Here is a 15,182-nt window from a genome sequence, read left to right as displayed (position 1 = left end):
AAAAGTGACACAAACTTAAAAAAAGTGGCAAATTAAAAAAAAATGACACACTCAAAAAGTGACAAAATTAAGAAAAAAGAAAAAAAGACACAAACTCAAAAAATAATAATAAAAAAAATGACAAACACCAAAATAGCATCATCCATTTGCGTGGCACCAGTAATCATGTTCTTAACATAATCAACATGTTCAGTACAATTCACGTGAGTGTAGTAGCGATTTTTAACATAATAAGCATGTCTAAGACAATCCACGTGATAGAAATTCACAAGTAACATTATAGTAGCAAAATATTTTAAGAGCAACTTACAAAAATATCCTTAAAATTAAGGGTCTTTTGAAAAATCATATGAAAAGCCTTTTGGAAGTAAAAAAATACTATCTAAAAAAAAAGTGACACAATGTAACTTTTTTTATAAACAATGTGTCTTTTTTTCTTATAAAGTGACAAAACGTCACTTTTAAAAGTTTAGTGTCATTTTTTATTCAAAAATGTTATATAATGTCATTTTTATTAAAAAGTGATATTTATCATTAAAAAAAAAAGTGATGAAAATTTCAAAATGGACGATTGAAAAAATGACAAATACTAAAAAAAAAAGGTGACAAAAACTTAAAAAAAAATGACGAATTTAAAAAAGTGACAAACTAAAAAAAGTTACACGGATTCAATAAAGTGAGGGGGCATAAAATTCAGATGTTAAGTGTCACTTTTATTTAAGAGTGATGTTTGTCACTAAAAAAATTGGAATAAAAAATGTGACTGAAAAAAGTGACAAAAACATAAAAAAAATCACAAAAATTCCAAACAAAAGTGGCAGAAATTTTAAAAAGTGACACAAATTTACAAATTAAAAAAAAAAAAAAAAAATATTGAATGATCTTATATTCTGTACAATGTCTTCAACAACTACTTTATCTATCATCTTTGTTCACCACCAAGCATCTTTAAATTAGTTTATCAACAAACACCAATAGAAAAATCTTGAATGTGAGTTTTCACAATGTGTAAATTTGCTTCTCTTGCTAGCCATGGTAGCCATCAATATTTTGTCCCTTTACCACCTCCTCCACCGTCCCAGTCCATGCCATCGGCTCCTCTACCAATTCCTGACCATCGTATCCACTACCTGTCAACCATACATGCCACCACCTACCATCTCAATGGTTTCTAGCCCTCTACCCTACCATAAAGAATGACGGAATTGTGATTTTGAGACATTTTGGGGATTTCTCTTTGTAATCCATTGGTTTTGTGCTTTAGGGATTTTGGAACGATTCTGAGGCCGTATTATTTACGGTTATTAGAGGCTTCAATTTGGTTAAAGTGAATTAATCTAATTTGTTCCATTTTTAGAGTAATAGACCTCATTTCCCATTTAATAATAAGTAATTCTTTATCAATGAAATTACTTGGGAAGTAAGATGACAGTCTAGTAACTAATAAAGATTAATTTACCCAAAGTTTTTAATTAAAAGTAATTTTTAATTTAAACCAACTTGTTCTCACCTTCAAAAATAAGTAATTTTTTTTAAAGAATTAAGTTGCTTAAACTAGTTTATCCCCTATGATCGTACTAGCACTTGTAAATCAGCTTCTTCGAAAATGACAATTCCATTACTCCGGCTTGATCTCCTATCGAAGGAAGCAGAATAAAAACTTCTCTTTGCTAACATGACAAAAAACCTTGATTCGAAAAATCATAATTAAAGTTCTCTTATCATATCAGTAGTAAGAAATTTTTATCCCGCACATCGAGGGCAGGAGATCAACTCTATCCCATTATCGAACTCATTTCCAAACCCTATACTGAAATGGCATGTCCCATAAGGTATGAAACCATATTAAAGAAAAAGAAGAGGTTAAAATTTTATCTATCATTTTGTCCAATCGAGTCCCAAAAATGCCAATCTACCAATTATCGACATAGCAGTAATAGATGAAGTGGAATCAAATCGAGAAAGATTAAGTGCAGATTTCATACACAATAACAGAGCATAATAAATATGAGTTTCTTTGATACTATCAACTCCTCATTGCCAAACATGCACTGCTAATTCCTCCCGTCATAATGAGACCGACGCTTGCTTTACGGCGCACAAGGAAAAACACAGCCAATGTAGCAGAAAACCCTTGTTACGCCAAAATTGCCAAGAATGACTTGAATGAAATATCGGGTTTAAACTCAGGCAAGCCAAGAAAGGTTCGTACAACTCCTCATGTCAGTTTATTCAGGAATCATCTGCTCGTTGTCAGCATCACCTTCTTCCTCAATTTTAGGTTTTGAAGGAGCTTGGCCTGCTCCGGATGCCTGCTTCTTCTTGATTCCGCTTACTATATCATCGATTCTCAGAAGCATACAGGCTGCTTCTATGGCAGTCTTAAATGCCTGCGCCTTCACACTGTACGAATCCCATATCTAAAAGTACAGTTATACAATCAATCAATTAACACATGGAAAAATTGGAAATAATAAAATATGTCATATAGGATAATGATATGAACTGATAAAAAAAGTTCGTAGCTCAAAACACTTCAGTAATGTAGGACGGGTCTGCCGAACAATAAATTAGTAACCATTGACAAATTCATGACAGCTTTTAACCACCTAAACTTGTAATTATAGCCCCAAAACATAAAAAAAAATGGTACCTTACGCTCCTTCATATCAGCAATTTCACCAGTATTCCCATCTATGCCAATCCACGTGTTCTCACCATTTGCGTGCTACATAGTATATAAAAGAAGTAATGATACTTTTACACTTTAGAGCAAGTATTGAACTGAAAGTAAATAAAAGAAAGGATATTTTACCTTTCCTTGCAAGGCAGTCATTGTTCGAATGACATTGACCCCACAGTTCTGTGCCAAAGTACGTGGTATAGCCTCAAAAGCAATTGCAGCAGCTTCATAAGGCCACTGTTCAGCATAATGCACATAACCGTATATTGGAAAGTTAATTCAGAAAAAAATGATTTCAGAGTTTTCTATAATCTATAAAAATATATGAATTAGATGTGTGAATTAGATGTGCAAGCTAATTGGTCAACATGATTTCATGGTTTGAAGAACAATTTGTTAAGATAATTCTAAGTGTACATAACTTGGTTTATCAAATGGTTTACCTACTCTCACAAGCACGTGGACCCCGCGTGAATAAAATAATCTCAACATGTGGTCCCCACATCCCTATTGTGAGTGTATGTAAAGCATTAGGTAAAAAAAAATTAGTTACATCTAGCATGGTCCAATTTGTTATTGGTTAATGAGTAGAAGGGTTAGTGAATCGTTACAGAAGGTTGTACAGATTCTTCTAATATCCTCAACACTGTTCTATTTGACAGTCTGATTCATGAACCATTATGTAATTTCTCTTTTTTTATGAAAAGCAAGTTGAAGTCTGAAAGTTTCTAATCTATCTGATGAGGATATCTACTTTTTATTTATTTTTAGTAGGATTTTATCTATGTTTTCAGTTTTCTATTTATGTCATTGGCCTTGTATTAGCCCAAACCAGTTCTAGGTAGGGTTTTGTTTTGACTATTTAAACCTAATTTGTCATGTAATTTCATTAGTTTCGATGAATACGAATTATTGAGATTGGTTGAGACATCTCCTTCCTCTCCCTTCCCCTTTCCCCCTAAATTTTTGCTGCTTCTCCGATTTCTTCCTCTCTTCTCTCTGGTTCTCCCTCCCTTTCTTGCTATTCTCTTCTTTATCCTATATCAAATTTGGTATCAGAGTCGAAACTTGGATATTTTTCTCTCCTACAATCCAAAAGAATTCTTTCGTGTCATCTTCCCAAGACTCGTTGGAACAACACAATTGAAAAGATTTAGCGTAATATCAGCTGTTTTCATTCTTTCAATTTTCTTTCCTTGGGAAAAAAGAGAGAGAGAGAGAGAGAGTGAAAAAAGGGGGTTACTCTTCACGCCCGAAATTTCAGTCTAGAATTTTCTGCAATTTCACAAAAATAAAAAAAAAATAAAAAAAATAAAAAAAAAAGTCTCTCGTTTGCTATTGCTTCTATACAATTGTAATGTTGCTCCACAAATTCCAACCCTAACATTCAATCCTACTTACACATGGCCCATTTCCAACCCGCATCCCAATCGACCATAGTAGAAGCCCGTCCAATATGATTTAACCATAGCTCAAATTGACCCACCGTCTTCTCACTCTCCACGCTGAGCCTTCTTCCCCTTCGTTGACTCGTCTTCCTTCGCTATCGTCGGTTGAATCATGTAATTGGACCCCCGCCATCCCAAATCTGATGGCATCTCGTCGGCAGCCACTTCAGCTGCGCTTATCATCGCCACCATCATCTCCATCCTCCCTCTCCTCTCCCCAATTAACACACCCGCAGCATCCTTGCTAGCAACATCACTCCCAACACCGCCAGCATCACCGACGCTTCTATTCCCGCTGACCTGCACCAAACTCAGGAAGCCACAAGCCGCCGCCTCCCAAATAGCCAGACAGTCCCCCACTTTACGTCCTCACTCAAAATCAAAGTCACAGTCATTTTCACTACCAAAGCACCGTCTATCTATCCCTCACAAATCACTGTCAAAGCAGCCGCCGACCTCAAGAACAACCCACAGTCACACGCTTCCCAAGATTATATACGCAGCAACACCTGATTCAACTACCGCCACCAACACTAACGGCAAAACTAGAACATCAATCACTCATATTCACAGTTAGCAACTACCTCCATCTCACACCTCTCACCACAAGAGAGTGACAATCACCATAATATAAGTACATTGCTACTTGACAGTTGCACTTGGAGTGATTTCTGAAGGGAAGCCACCTGAAACGGAGGAAAGAACGCAAGTATATCCGGAGCCCACGCGTTAGCAACTCAAACAACCCGACACCAAGGAGTTCTTGATCCTTATTTATTATTGGTCAATACTACCGTTTCATTTTAAAATTGCACAATTTAAATCTTGTGTTGCTGTTATCTTAATAATTTTAGCCTTAAACCCCAGTTGATCGAAATTATTGAACGAAGTGACTTTCCATTGTTCCCCACTTATCAACGTGATCAGAGAATTTGACTAGTATGTTGACCTTTGCTTTGCTATTTTACATATACCAGCAGTATTAGCTTGCTTTAGATTTATTTAATCTCAAAATTTAAAAAAAAAAAAAAAAAAAAAAAAAAAAAAAAAGAGGATTCAAGTTGTTATTTTTCGTTGCTTGCACTATTGTTCATTGATCTCTCTATTGCACGTAATTTAGCAGCTAATACAATGCATGCACAGTGGTCGACTAGTCGTCTTGTCACTTCTAGTTTCATTACCTAAAATGGACCCTTCCCAATTTGATGCACTCACTAGACAATTAGCTCAACTTGTCACTAGCCAACAACACTTACAAATTCAATTACCAGCTATCCAAACCGAGATGACTACTACTCGTGAAAAGAGCAGAAGTATAGCTGCTAGTCTAAACAATTTTAGGCAAATCCCTCGTTCAACTGATGTTAATAATTCTAAAGTGTCTCACAATAGACAATATTGTCGTCGACAAGGTGATCAAAAATACTTTCAACACGATCGTAGGGATAGGGATCAAGTTCATGAGCGAGAACGAGGCAATGGTCATCATGGTACTCATTCTCTTCCTCGTGATAAGGAGCGTTTCTTTAGAGACATTAAATTAGATACTCCTACTTTTGATGGTTGTTTAGATTATGAAACTTTTACCCAATGGAACACCCTTACACAAGGGAATCGGCTAGTAACTGAGTACATTGCTCAATTTGAGGAATTTCGAATGACATGTCATGTCGTTGAGGATGCGGCCCTGACTTTGAGTAGGTTTATACAAGGTCTAAGAGATGAACTTAAGCGCGAGCTTTTTTTCGAGGCGTCACTACTCTTGATCACGCATACTCTTTAGCCCGAGATTATGAGTTACTTACTAGTACTCAATATGAAAATCGCGATCACCATCGTCCATCAATCTCGTCATCGCTGCCTCCTCTTAGGCCTATCAGAAGACCTTTCCCATCTAATGTTCCTGCTATGTTGGAAAATAAGAGTAAAATTTTTGAAATTCCAAAGGTTTCTTCTCACTTGCAATGCTTCAATTGTAAGGACTTTGGCCACATCTCTTCTGAATGTCCTCGTCGAGCCTTAGTCATTAAAGAACAAAAAAAATATAAGAGATGAGCAATTAGAAGATCAAGTCCATAAACCTATACTTGAAGAATTTGATGACTTGAATGATATTGAGGACACTTCCTTAGGTAGTATTCAGACTTTTCCTATGAATCTAGGCATTGTACCCCTTGTTACCGACATCTCTCAGTCAAATGTTGTGTGTCATACTATCATGCAACCCAAAGGTACTGATGGTTTGTGTAATCATACCCTTTTCAAGGAAAATCTTGAGAATTGGGATTTGACCCTCCCAACAGTCCAAATTACATATAACAATTTTGTAAATAGGTCTGTAAGTACGAATCCCTTTGAGGTTTTCATGATTATGAACCTAGGAAAACCTTAGACCTTATTCCAATGTCCTCACATGCTAATATATCTATTTCAGCTAAGGCATTTGTACATCACTTTCATGACTTGCATATTGAGATTAAAAAACAACTTGAAGCAAGTAATGCATCATATAAATTTCGAGCCGATTTGCATAAGCGAAATTTTGAATTTCATATTAGGGATTTTATTATATTGCAAGCATGTAGTACTGGTCCTTATAAAATTTTAAAACATGTTGGTTCAAATACATGTATCATTGATCTTTTTATCACATTTTGGCCACCATTCTATTTTAACTGTTAAGGACTTCGTTGCTTACAAAGGTTATTTTAACCCCTCTGATAATCATTTTCTACCTGCACATGGGAATTCCTACACTGAATTTTTTTATATGTCTACTTTAATACCATCTGTCACATAACACAAAGATAAAATTGATGTTATTTTAGATGAACGTATTGTATTGACTAATGATGGCAAGATTCAATACTTCCGTGTTTGTTGGGTCTTTCCACTTGATTTGAATTGTACATGGATTCCAAGAGAGAGGTGCCAACTAATAGGGATCAAATTATTTTTGGAGTTTCGATACTTAGTTCGTCAAAAAGATTGTCCTCTATGGCATGACTTAAAACATTTGGAGTATCAGATTGACTGCAACTTTTGTGATCTATCCACTCGACAGAGTCGAGTTTTCTCCCATCCCGAGAGAGTTGATGAGGACATCTACTTTTTATTTATTTTTAATTCGACTTTATTAATGTTTTGAGATTCTTATTTATGTAATTGGGTTTGTATTGACCCGAGCCAATTCTATATAGGGTTTTGTTTTGACTATTTAAACCTAATTTGCCATATAATTTCATTAGTTTGAATGAATATGAATTATTGAAATTGGTTGAGGCGTCTCCTTCCTCTCCCTTCCCTTTTCCCCCTGAATTTATGCTTCTTCTCCGATTTCTTCCCCCCCTCTCTTTGGTTCTCCCTCCCTTTCTTGCTATCTTCTTCTTTATCCTACATCACAATCCTTTTCCTAAAAGTCGATGACCATTCATAGATATACCTGGGGACCAAGCAAGAGTTTGATCCATTGCTTAATATTTGTCCTAGTTGATCCTGATTGGACATCAGCGAGTGATATGTTTGATAGGCATGATAGACAATATTAATGAAGGAGAGGCTAAAATCTAATTTATTACCCTACCCAGTCCTATACGGTATCGAACACCAAATATGCACCTAGAAGTATATTGATTTTTCCCAATAATTATAGAATCTATAAAAAAAAATATTTGTCCAAAATTTCCGGTTATGGAGTCTAGAGATGCATGGGGTTATTTGAAGCTGAAAAGATTTTATGATAGATGCGAAAAAAAAAAAGAAAAAGAAAAAAGAAAGAGGGTTGATGCATCATGCATCCAGAACATAGTAAGAAAGTTTACAGCTTCACCTTTTCTATGCCTTCAATAGAAGAACTTCTTTGCTTCAACATAGCTGAGACAGTCAACTCTGTAGCACCTCCACCAGGAACAAGTTTCGGATTTTTTATTATGTTTCTTGCTACTGACATTGCATCCTGCTCATAGACATTTTGAAAATCATAATGAACACTAGGTCCAAGAAATTAATTATTAGCAACATATTTGGTGGGCAATGGGACAAGTACACTGTCAAATGCACCTTACCAAACATGCCACGAGGGTACTAGAATCAAAGATACCTGCAAATTTCTCTCCACTTCATTCAGAAGATCCTTGCTGGCACCCCTCAAAAGTACTGTGCAAGCTTTTGGATCTTTGCAGTCAACTACGAAAGCAAAGAACTCGTCTCCAATTTTCTTCACGTCAAACAGACCAGCACCGGTACCAACATCAGATTCCTGCAGCTCGTCAGGTCTGTTAACAATTACAGCCCCACATGCCTTGGCAATTCTGTTATTGTCCGTCTTCCTCAACCTTCTAATTGCACTGACACCAGCCTTGCTAAAATAATGGCAAGCCAAATCACTGAGCCCCTTTTCTGTAATCACCAAATCTGGTTTGTACTTCAGTATTTGCATGCATAGGTTTTCAATGTATTCCTCTTCCATTTTCAGCAATACACTCCAATCTTCTTCTCTTAACAGCTCTGCATTGGTTTGGTTTTCTCCTTTCTTGTACTCAAGGGGGCAATCAAGAAGAATGATTCTTGGGTTCAGTATTTTTCGTCTCATTTTACCCGGAGCAACAACATCCTTGTTAAACATGACTCCTTTCAGAACTTTTGAATCCTCCAACTGGCCACCAGGAACCTTCTCTACCTTAATGTACTTCTTGATATCCACCTCTCGCAAACCTTGGCCAAGATCCACACCAACTGTGGTCGTGGCATTTATTGCTAAATCCTGAAAGTTTCACCAGAATAAAGATCTTTCATGTCCAGCTTGAATCAAAATATCAACCCTAAAACAATATGCTCAAATGCTTGATTTTCTTAGATTTTCTCATGAAGTCATAATTCTATCTGAATCTCCCGTTTCACAAGAAAATGCAGGAATAACTAAAATTCTTAATATATATAGCCTCAGATATTAATGCGGCCAGCCTAGACTGCTATTTTCCAAGACGTAAAATTTAAAACATCAAGGCATAAAGTGTATACAGATGTAAAGAGAGGAGACAGAGACAAAAGGGGTGTTGTGACACTTTATGGTGCACGTATTGTAACCCAAGACAGAATACTTACTGCTATGAGATCCCCAAACTGACCAGTAAATTTTGTCCCAATACAACTCTTGACTAGACCTAACATTGTTGCACCTGCCAGATGAGATGAAATTCGGTAAAACCATTAAGTATAAAAGAACTACACAAATTAGAACTACAAGAGCGAGAGAGAGAATGAGCGAGAAAGAGAGAGAGAGAGAGGTGGTGCTCTTGGAAATAAATGTAAAACATGCCTTCCACAACAAAATGATGTCATGAAAACAGTAGAGGATTCAGTCAAATGCCTAGAGCGATATATCACTTCAAGTTGAGAGACTCCGGTCACTAACATCCTAATAAAATATCAGCCAGATGATGTGGACATAACTGTCACATAAACCTGCTGCCATAGCATGAATACACTGTACTTATTTTAGCGTCTGAGTAGATGTCTACTGCATGAGGGCTTTAGCAAAAAACTTCTTTAACTGAGACCAGCTCTATTACATGATGTTTAAACTTGCCATCAACGGGACTATTTTTCGAAAGAACTTCAGCGCGCTCCTTGTTCCATCAATAATTAGCCCCAGTTTGATGCCCATTAAAAAGAGCTTTTTTTTTTTTTTTGGGTAAATAAGTTTTGAAATAGTGATCTCTTGGAGAATGTATGGTTAAAAAACAGGGAAATATTTTGGATTTACGTGCAAAGTATTTTATTATGAGAATATGGGGTTGAAAATGAGTTTCAAACAAGGGCTTTGTGGATCAGGGCATTCAAAAATTGAATTCCAGGATAAGTTTAGAACATTTGATAAGATGCTCATTAATTATTGCTAATCAAGTCACTTTTCATCCATACATTTCAAAGGACCCACAAGTACTACCCATTTGTCTACCACTCATTTCTGTCTATTTGTAATTTAAACAATTTTCCAGACATGTTTATAATATGAATTGCTAAACATTAAAAGACTATTAAGGTAACTCTTATCAGATTAAGCAGGCTTTATGGTTTTTGAGGAAAAGATTAAGACTGTTCATAATCCTCTGCCTCAAGTAACATGCAAACTGAAATCACTTTGATAAACATGAAACTTCCGCTGACTTTAAAACATAGAAAGAAAATAATGAGGTAAAACTTACGATCCTTCACATCAACCGTCATTGCAATTTTGTCAAGCACAGAAATTGCATCCTCTAGGGCTTTGTTATAAGCTACAGTAGTCACATAGGGAACTTGTTACCCAGGAAAACAGGAAAGCTAAAATAACATACAAACATCTAACATGGAAATTAAAAATTACCTCGACAGATGACTGTAGGATGATACTTTTTGTCAATGAACGCTTCCGCAACATGGAGCATTTCACCAGCTTCAACAAGAAACATTACGTAAAAGTTAAGCCAATGCCACAACCATCAGTATATGCAGTATTTCTATGTTTATGTTTCTCTGAGTCACATTTCAACCCCCAAAGCAATGCAGCCTCAAAGCACCATGAGAACACGATAATTTAGCTAATATTTGGAGCTTTTGATTAAAAAAAACACTATAAAGTTTTTGACGAGATGTGAGATGGAGCTGATGAAATAAAAAGAGGGAAGGGACATTAAATTATCAAAACACATTGCCTATTTTCATTTCTGCCAGTGGATGGTTAGAAGAACACCCATGAAATCAATCTCCGTTCACACTCATTCGAAAAATCAAGAACACGTCCTTTTTTTCTTCGAGTTCTTTCTTTTTATTTTTTGAATTCCCTCCTTCCCTGTGTGAACTGATGACTGATCTTCCGTTTAGACACAGACTGGAGACACCTTCACTGTGTGAATTTGTGTATGTAATTTTACATACCAACACACACAGTAGGGTGGGACCAGTTTTACAGAGCAAAGAGTCGAGATAGTGGTAAATATTCCTTTTCCTTTTGTTTGGTAAATTACTCATCTAGTCACCTTCATACTTGAAAGAGGTATTAGAACAGACCCAATTAGCCAGTTCTCCCCAGTGGCAGTGGACAGCAGCTAAGGAGGGAGCAGAATGTGGACTTGGAATTCGATTTTCGGAGGAGGAAGTTTCTCTTTTTTCCTCTCTCTTCTTTTCTTTCTTTATTCACACAGACACCCATTACTACTGTGACAAGGTTTATCGGATCTAAAAATATATAAGGAAGTTGATAACCTACTAACTTCATGTAATGAGTTAGCATAACCCCATATATACATCACACGTACATACAGAAAAGATGAATAAAAGTAAGCTAAGGCCCTGTTTCACTCATTCTTTAAAAAAAAAAAAAAAAAAAAATCTCAAATAGTGATTTGACATCGTTTCATCCACACATTTTCAATAAAATAACATTACACGCAAATCCAAAATTTTTCTTTATTTTTTAACCACGCATTATTCATCAATATACTATTCCAAAATGCATTTTTATGAAAATAATGCGGCTCAAACAAGGGCTAAATCTTTACCGAGAACGATAACGGATGTTGTTCCATCTCCTACTTCCTCATCCTGAGTTCGACTTAGTTCAATCATTGACTGCCGCCGTATAAGAAAAAAAATGAATATATATCACAAGCGAATTAAGAAAGAAACTAGAGTAGAGTGTTAAATATTCGATCCAGAAAAACACAGTATAAAACAACTGCAAGCAGAGGTCAATAGGAGTCAAATCACTTAAAATTACAGAAATTCATGGAGAAAGAAGCAAAGAAATAGATTATACTTTTGCTGCAGGGTGTGCAAGATCTAACTCACGGAGAATAGCATTTCCATCATTTGTCACCACAATACCTAACGTGTGGAAAAGAATTAAATTTAATCAGAGACAAAAGGAGACACAAGGAAACAGGAAATTGAGTTAATAAATCAAGATGAATATCAGCTGTGACACTCCTTATGAAGCACAGCATAACAATTCCATCTAACAATATAATAAGATGAATCATCATTATAATAGCCACTTCCTCAATTCAAAGTAATGAAACGTTAAGTAACTGAATGACAAAATGCTTCTGCATCTCATCTGGAAAACATTATCCTATTGCCTCACCTCAACCCTACCTTTCCTTAGGTTAACTGCAACAGCAGTGGATGGAAATAGAATACACGAAAATCACCACTCTTATTCAATATTTTTAAATAATGGAATATAGTTCATAGAATCACCTCCAGCAGCATCAAGCAGCATTTTCAGCATGGATCGTGGACCCAAAGTAGTACGAATAATATCAGCAACAGCCTGTCAAGGACAATCCAAAGTATGATGAAGAAAAATTCTCAAGCATATGAGAAGTCGAATGTCATAATAGTTGTCCACCGAAATAAATTTATGGAGAAATGTTAAAAGGATAGAAAAATTCAGCCAGATTACTAGAGATTTTTCAAATAAATCATAACCTAAGGACATTTTGTGAAAACTACTCATCTTAGAGGGTAGAGCTACACAAATAAAATCACCCCCACCCCCCTCTAAACAACCAAAGTCGGAAAAACAAAAAAGAAAGAAAATCCATACCTTGATGTAAAGAATAAACTTGAATTTAATAAATCACAAGATACAAATAGCATGTCTAACATAATCAATATTCATCCTTGTTACTCTGGTTATGAACAGGCCAAAAAACATGAGCAGATGTAGATGAGCAAAAAGGGAGACGAGAATCCACTCTACCTTTGACGCTTGGATATTGCCATAGTGCACCTTGTTGCCAGATTCCCGATTCAGTGAATCCTCTGCACCATTGAAATTAAAATTACCCATCAGCCAAAGAAGAAGGCATGATATGTTAATAAATAACTTGTATATCAAAAAGGCACTATCCAAACAATTATATTTTAGATTAAATCGCTGCAAATTTATATAATAACTGGTTCACCATTCACTAATAATCATGCTTTTCACGCAACAATAAGCCTTCATCGAATGCCTTGGCTAATATTGCACTTCAAATTACAAGCTAGCATGCTACAAAAGCATTTAATACACGAATCAAGCTTATTAAGTTAACAAATTTCTATTACTCTAATCAAGAAATTCTAGCCCTCCTTGCCGCCCTGCCTGGAAGATTACAGTATTCATTAATTCTTCCGGATTATTCATGCGTACAAATATAAGCAAAAGGAAAACAATACTTACTGAGAACGAGGACTGGTGCCTGCATTTTCTGCTTCGATCTTAACTTCGATTCAAAGAAAAGTAGAATTCTAGAACAGAGAGCAACTGTTTAGGGTTTTGGGCACCCTTCTATACGAAGTTTTGAAAGAAAAATGTGAAATGAACCGACATGCAGACCGGCCATCCGGTTCTCGCTTATAAAACGGTTAAATCGTCGATTTTTTTATTTTAAAAAAAAAATTATTATAATAAATAGAAAATGATTGTTCAAAAAAAGGTTAATTGCATTGGTGGTCACCAAGTTTTCAGAGGAGTTTCATTTCAAAAAGCAAAAGGAAAACAATACTTACTGAGAACGAGGACTGGTGCCTGCATTTTCTGCTTCGATCTTAACTTCGATTCAAAGAAAAGTAGAATTCTAGAACAGAGAGCAACTGTTTAGGGTTTTGGGCACCCTTCTATACGAAGTTTTGAAAGAAAAATGTGAAATGAACCGACATGCAGACCGGCCATCCGGTTCTCGCTTATAAAACGGTTAAATCGTCGATTTTTTTATTTTAAAAAAAAAATTATTATAATAAATAGAAAATGATTGTTCAAAAAAAGGTTAATTGCATTGGTGGTCACCAAGTTTTCAGAGGAGTTTCATTTCAGTATCTTTGATTTTTGCAATTCCGTTCACAATGGAGTGGTGACTAGATTTGCAAGCAAATCAAAGTTATGTGACTTGACTGTACAAAATTAACTATGGCAAATCTAGATGCAACTTGTTAAAAGTTCGATGACCAATAATGCAATTTAACCCAATTATTTTTAATTTAGAAGAAAATATATTTCCTCTTTTTAATCATAATGTTGTCAATTTGAATCGACTTTCCAGTTTATAAAAAAGGAACACGTGAAAGTTGAACCAAAATCCAAGTTTTAAACTTTTATGCCAGTTTTTTTATATTTTAAGTATAAATATCAAGGGTTTAAAAAGTAAGGCCCTATTTGTTGATGATTAAAACCATATTTTTAATAAATTTTTAAATTTTGATAAAAATTGATAAAACGTATGTTTGAAAATTTGTAAAACCCATAAAATGTATGATTAAATTTTTTTTTTTTAACTTTAACTTAAATTAAAATCTTAATGTTAATTTCCACCATACAAGAGCTAAAAATGAAAATGAAAATAACACTAAAACAAGCCATAAAAATATTTTTTTTACCTTTTTTATTATCTTTATTAAATTATTATAACACATGTATTTATGTCAATATGTTAATTGCTTTTGCAGAAAAAATAATAATAAGATAAATTTTTAAAAATTAAAAGAAATGCACTGCATGTCCCTGAGCTTCAACAAAGTTGCTCTTGATCACCTATTGATAAGTGTATTTCATACACTTATTTAGGCCGTTAAAATTGATCATTTGTTGATTAATTGGATAAAATATGGCTTAATCCTATGTATATATTGTGTATAGATTACAATCAATGGAAGATACGAGAATAAAAAAAATAAGCGAGAAAAACACTCAATTGCATCAAGGGCAAAGTTTGGGGACTATAATACAATAATCCAAAAGTTGAATTGGACTGCAGAACGATGAGTTAAGAACACCAAGAGTCAATTGGAATTGAAAAGAAGCTAATGAGATGAGAAATTTTGGAAAATGATCAAAACACGCACTTCATAAAGTTCAGGGACCAAATTACAAATTGGCCCCTAAAAAAATTGAATTATGCGTACGCATGGGTCTGCAGGCCTTGCGTACACACGGTTGGAAAATTGAACTTAAACTCAATTGAGGTTACTATGCGTATACATCAGTTGAACAATGTAACAAAATAATCGTTTTTTCCTTATTTTGT

The 15,182-nt window shown here is 35.1% G+C and overlaps 2 protein-coding genes across 3 annotated transcripts in view; one reads left to right on the top strand and one right to left on the bottom strand.

Moving 5' to 3' along the window:
• The window catches only part of LOC111394897 (protein FAR1-RELATED SEQUENCE 5-like), a 5,224-nt gene extending 4,049 nt beyond the window's left edge, over nucleotides 1-1,175 (top strand). Inside the window, exon 2 of the mRNA XM_023020947.1 lies at nucleotides 1,031-1,175. Within this exon, the coding sequence (XP_022876715.1) occupies nucleotides 1,031-1,175 (145 nt within the window). The remainder of the gene's footprint in view (nucleotides 1-1,030) is intronic.
• A 685-nt stretch (nucleotides 1,176-1,860) lies between these two features.
• LOC111394359 (T-complex protein 1 subunit gamma-like) lies at nucleotides 1,861-13,815 on the bottom strand. 2 transcript variants are annotated; one of them, XM_023020130.1, is made up of 13 exons: nucleotides 13,672-13,815; nucleotides 12,878-12,939; nucleotides 12,373-12,445; nucleotides 11,930-11,997; nucleotides 11,673-11,742; nucleotides 10,499-10,567; nucleotides 10,338-10,409; nucleotides 9,235-9,308; nucleotides 8,231-8,893; nucleotides 7,961-8,086; nucleotides 2,816-2,920; nucleotides 2,654-2,728; nucleotides 1,861-2,420 (listed from the first exon to the last, which is right to left on the bottom strand). In XM_023020130.1, the coding sequence occupies exons 1-13, from the start codon at nucleotides 13,694-13,696 to the stop codon at nucleotides 2,229-2,231; spliced, it is 1,674 nt and encodes a 557-aa protein (XP_022875898.1). In that variant the 5' UTR covers nucleotides 13,697-13,815; the 3' UTR covers nucleotides 1,861-2,228. The 2 variants fall into 2 exon arrangements, with proteins under 2 accessions (XP_022875898.1, XP_022875897.1); XM_023020129.1 differs by lacking the exon at nucleotides 13,672-13,815 and adding an exon at nucleotides 13,343-13,490.
• Between the last annotated feature and the right edge of the window lie 1,367 nt (nucleotides 13,816-15,182).

This window comes from Olea europaea, chromosome 5 (genome assembly GCF_002742605.1).
Source record: "Olea europaea var. sylvestris chromosome 5, O_europaea_v1, whole genome shotgun sequence".
In the NCBI taxonomy this organism is placed as follows: Eukaryota; Viridiplantae; Streptophyta; class Magnoliopsida; order Lamiales; family Oleaceae; genus Olea; species Olea europaea.
Note: the sequence above shows the minus strand (reverse complement) of the source record. Positions and strands in the feature narration are given on the sequence as shown.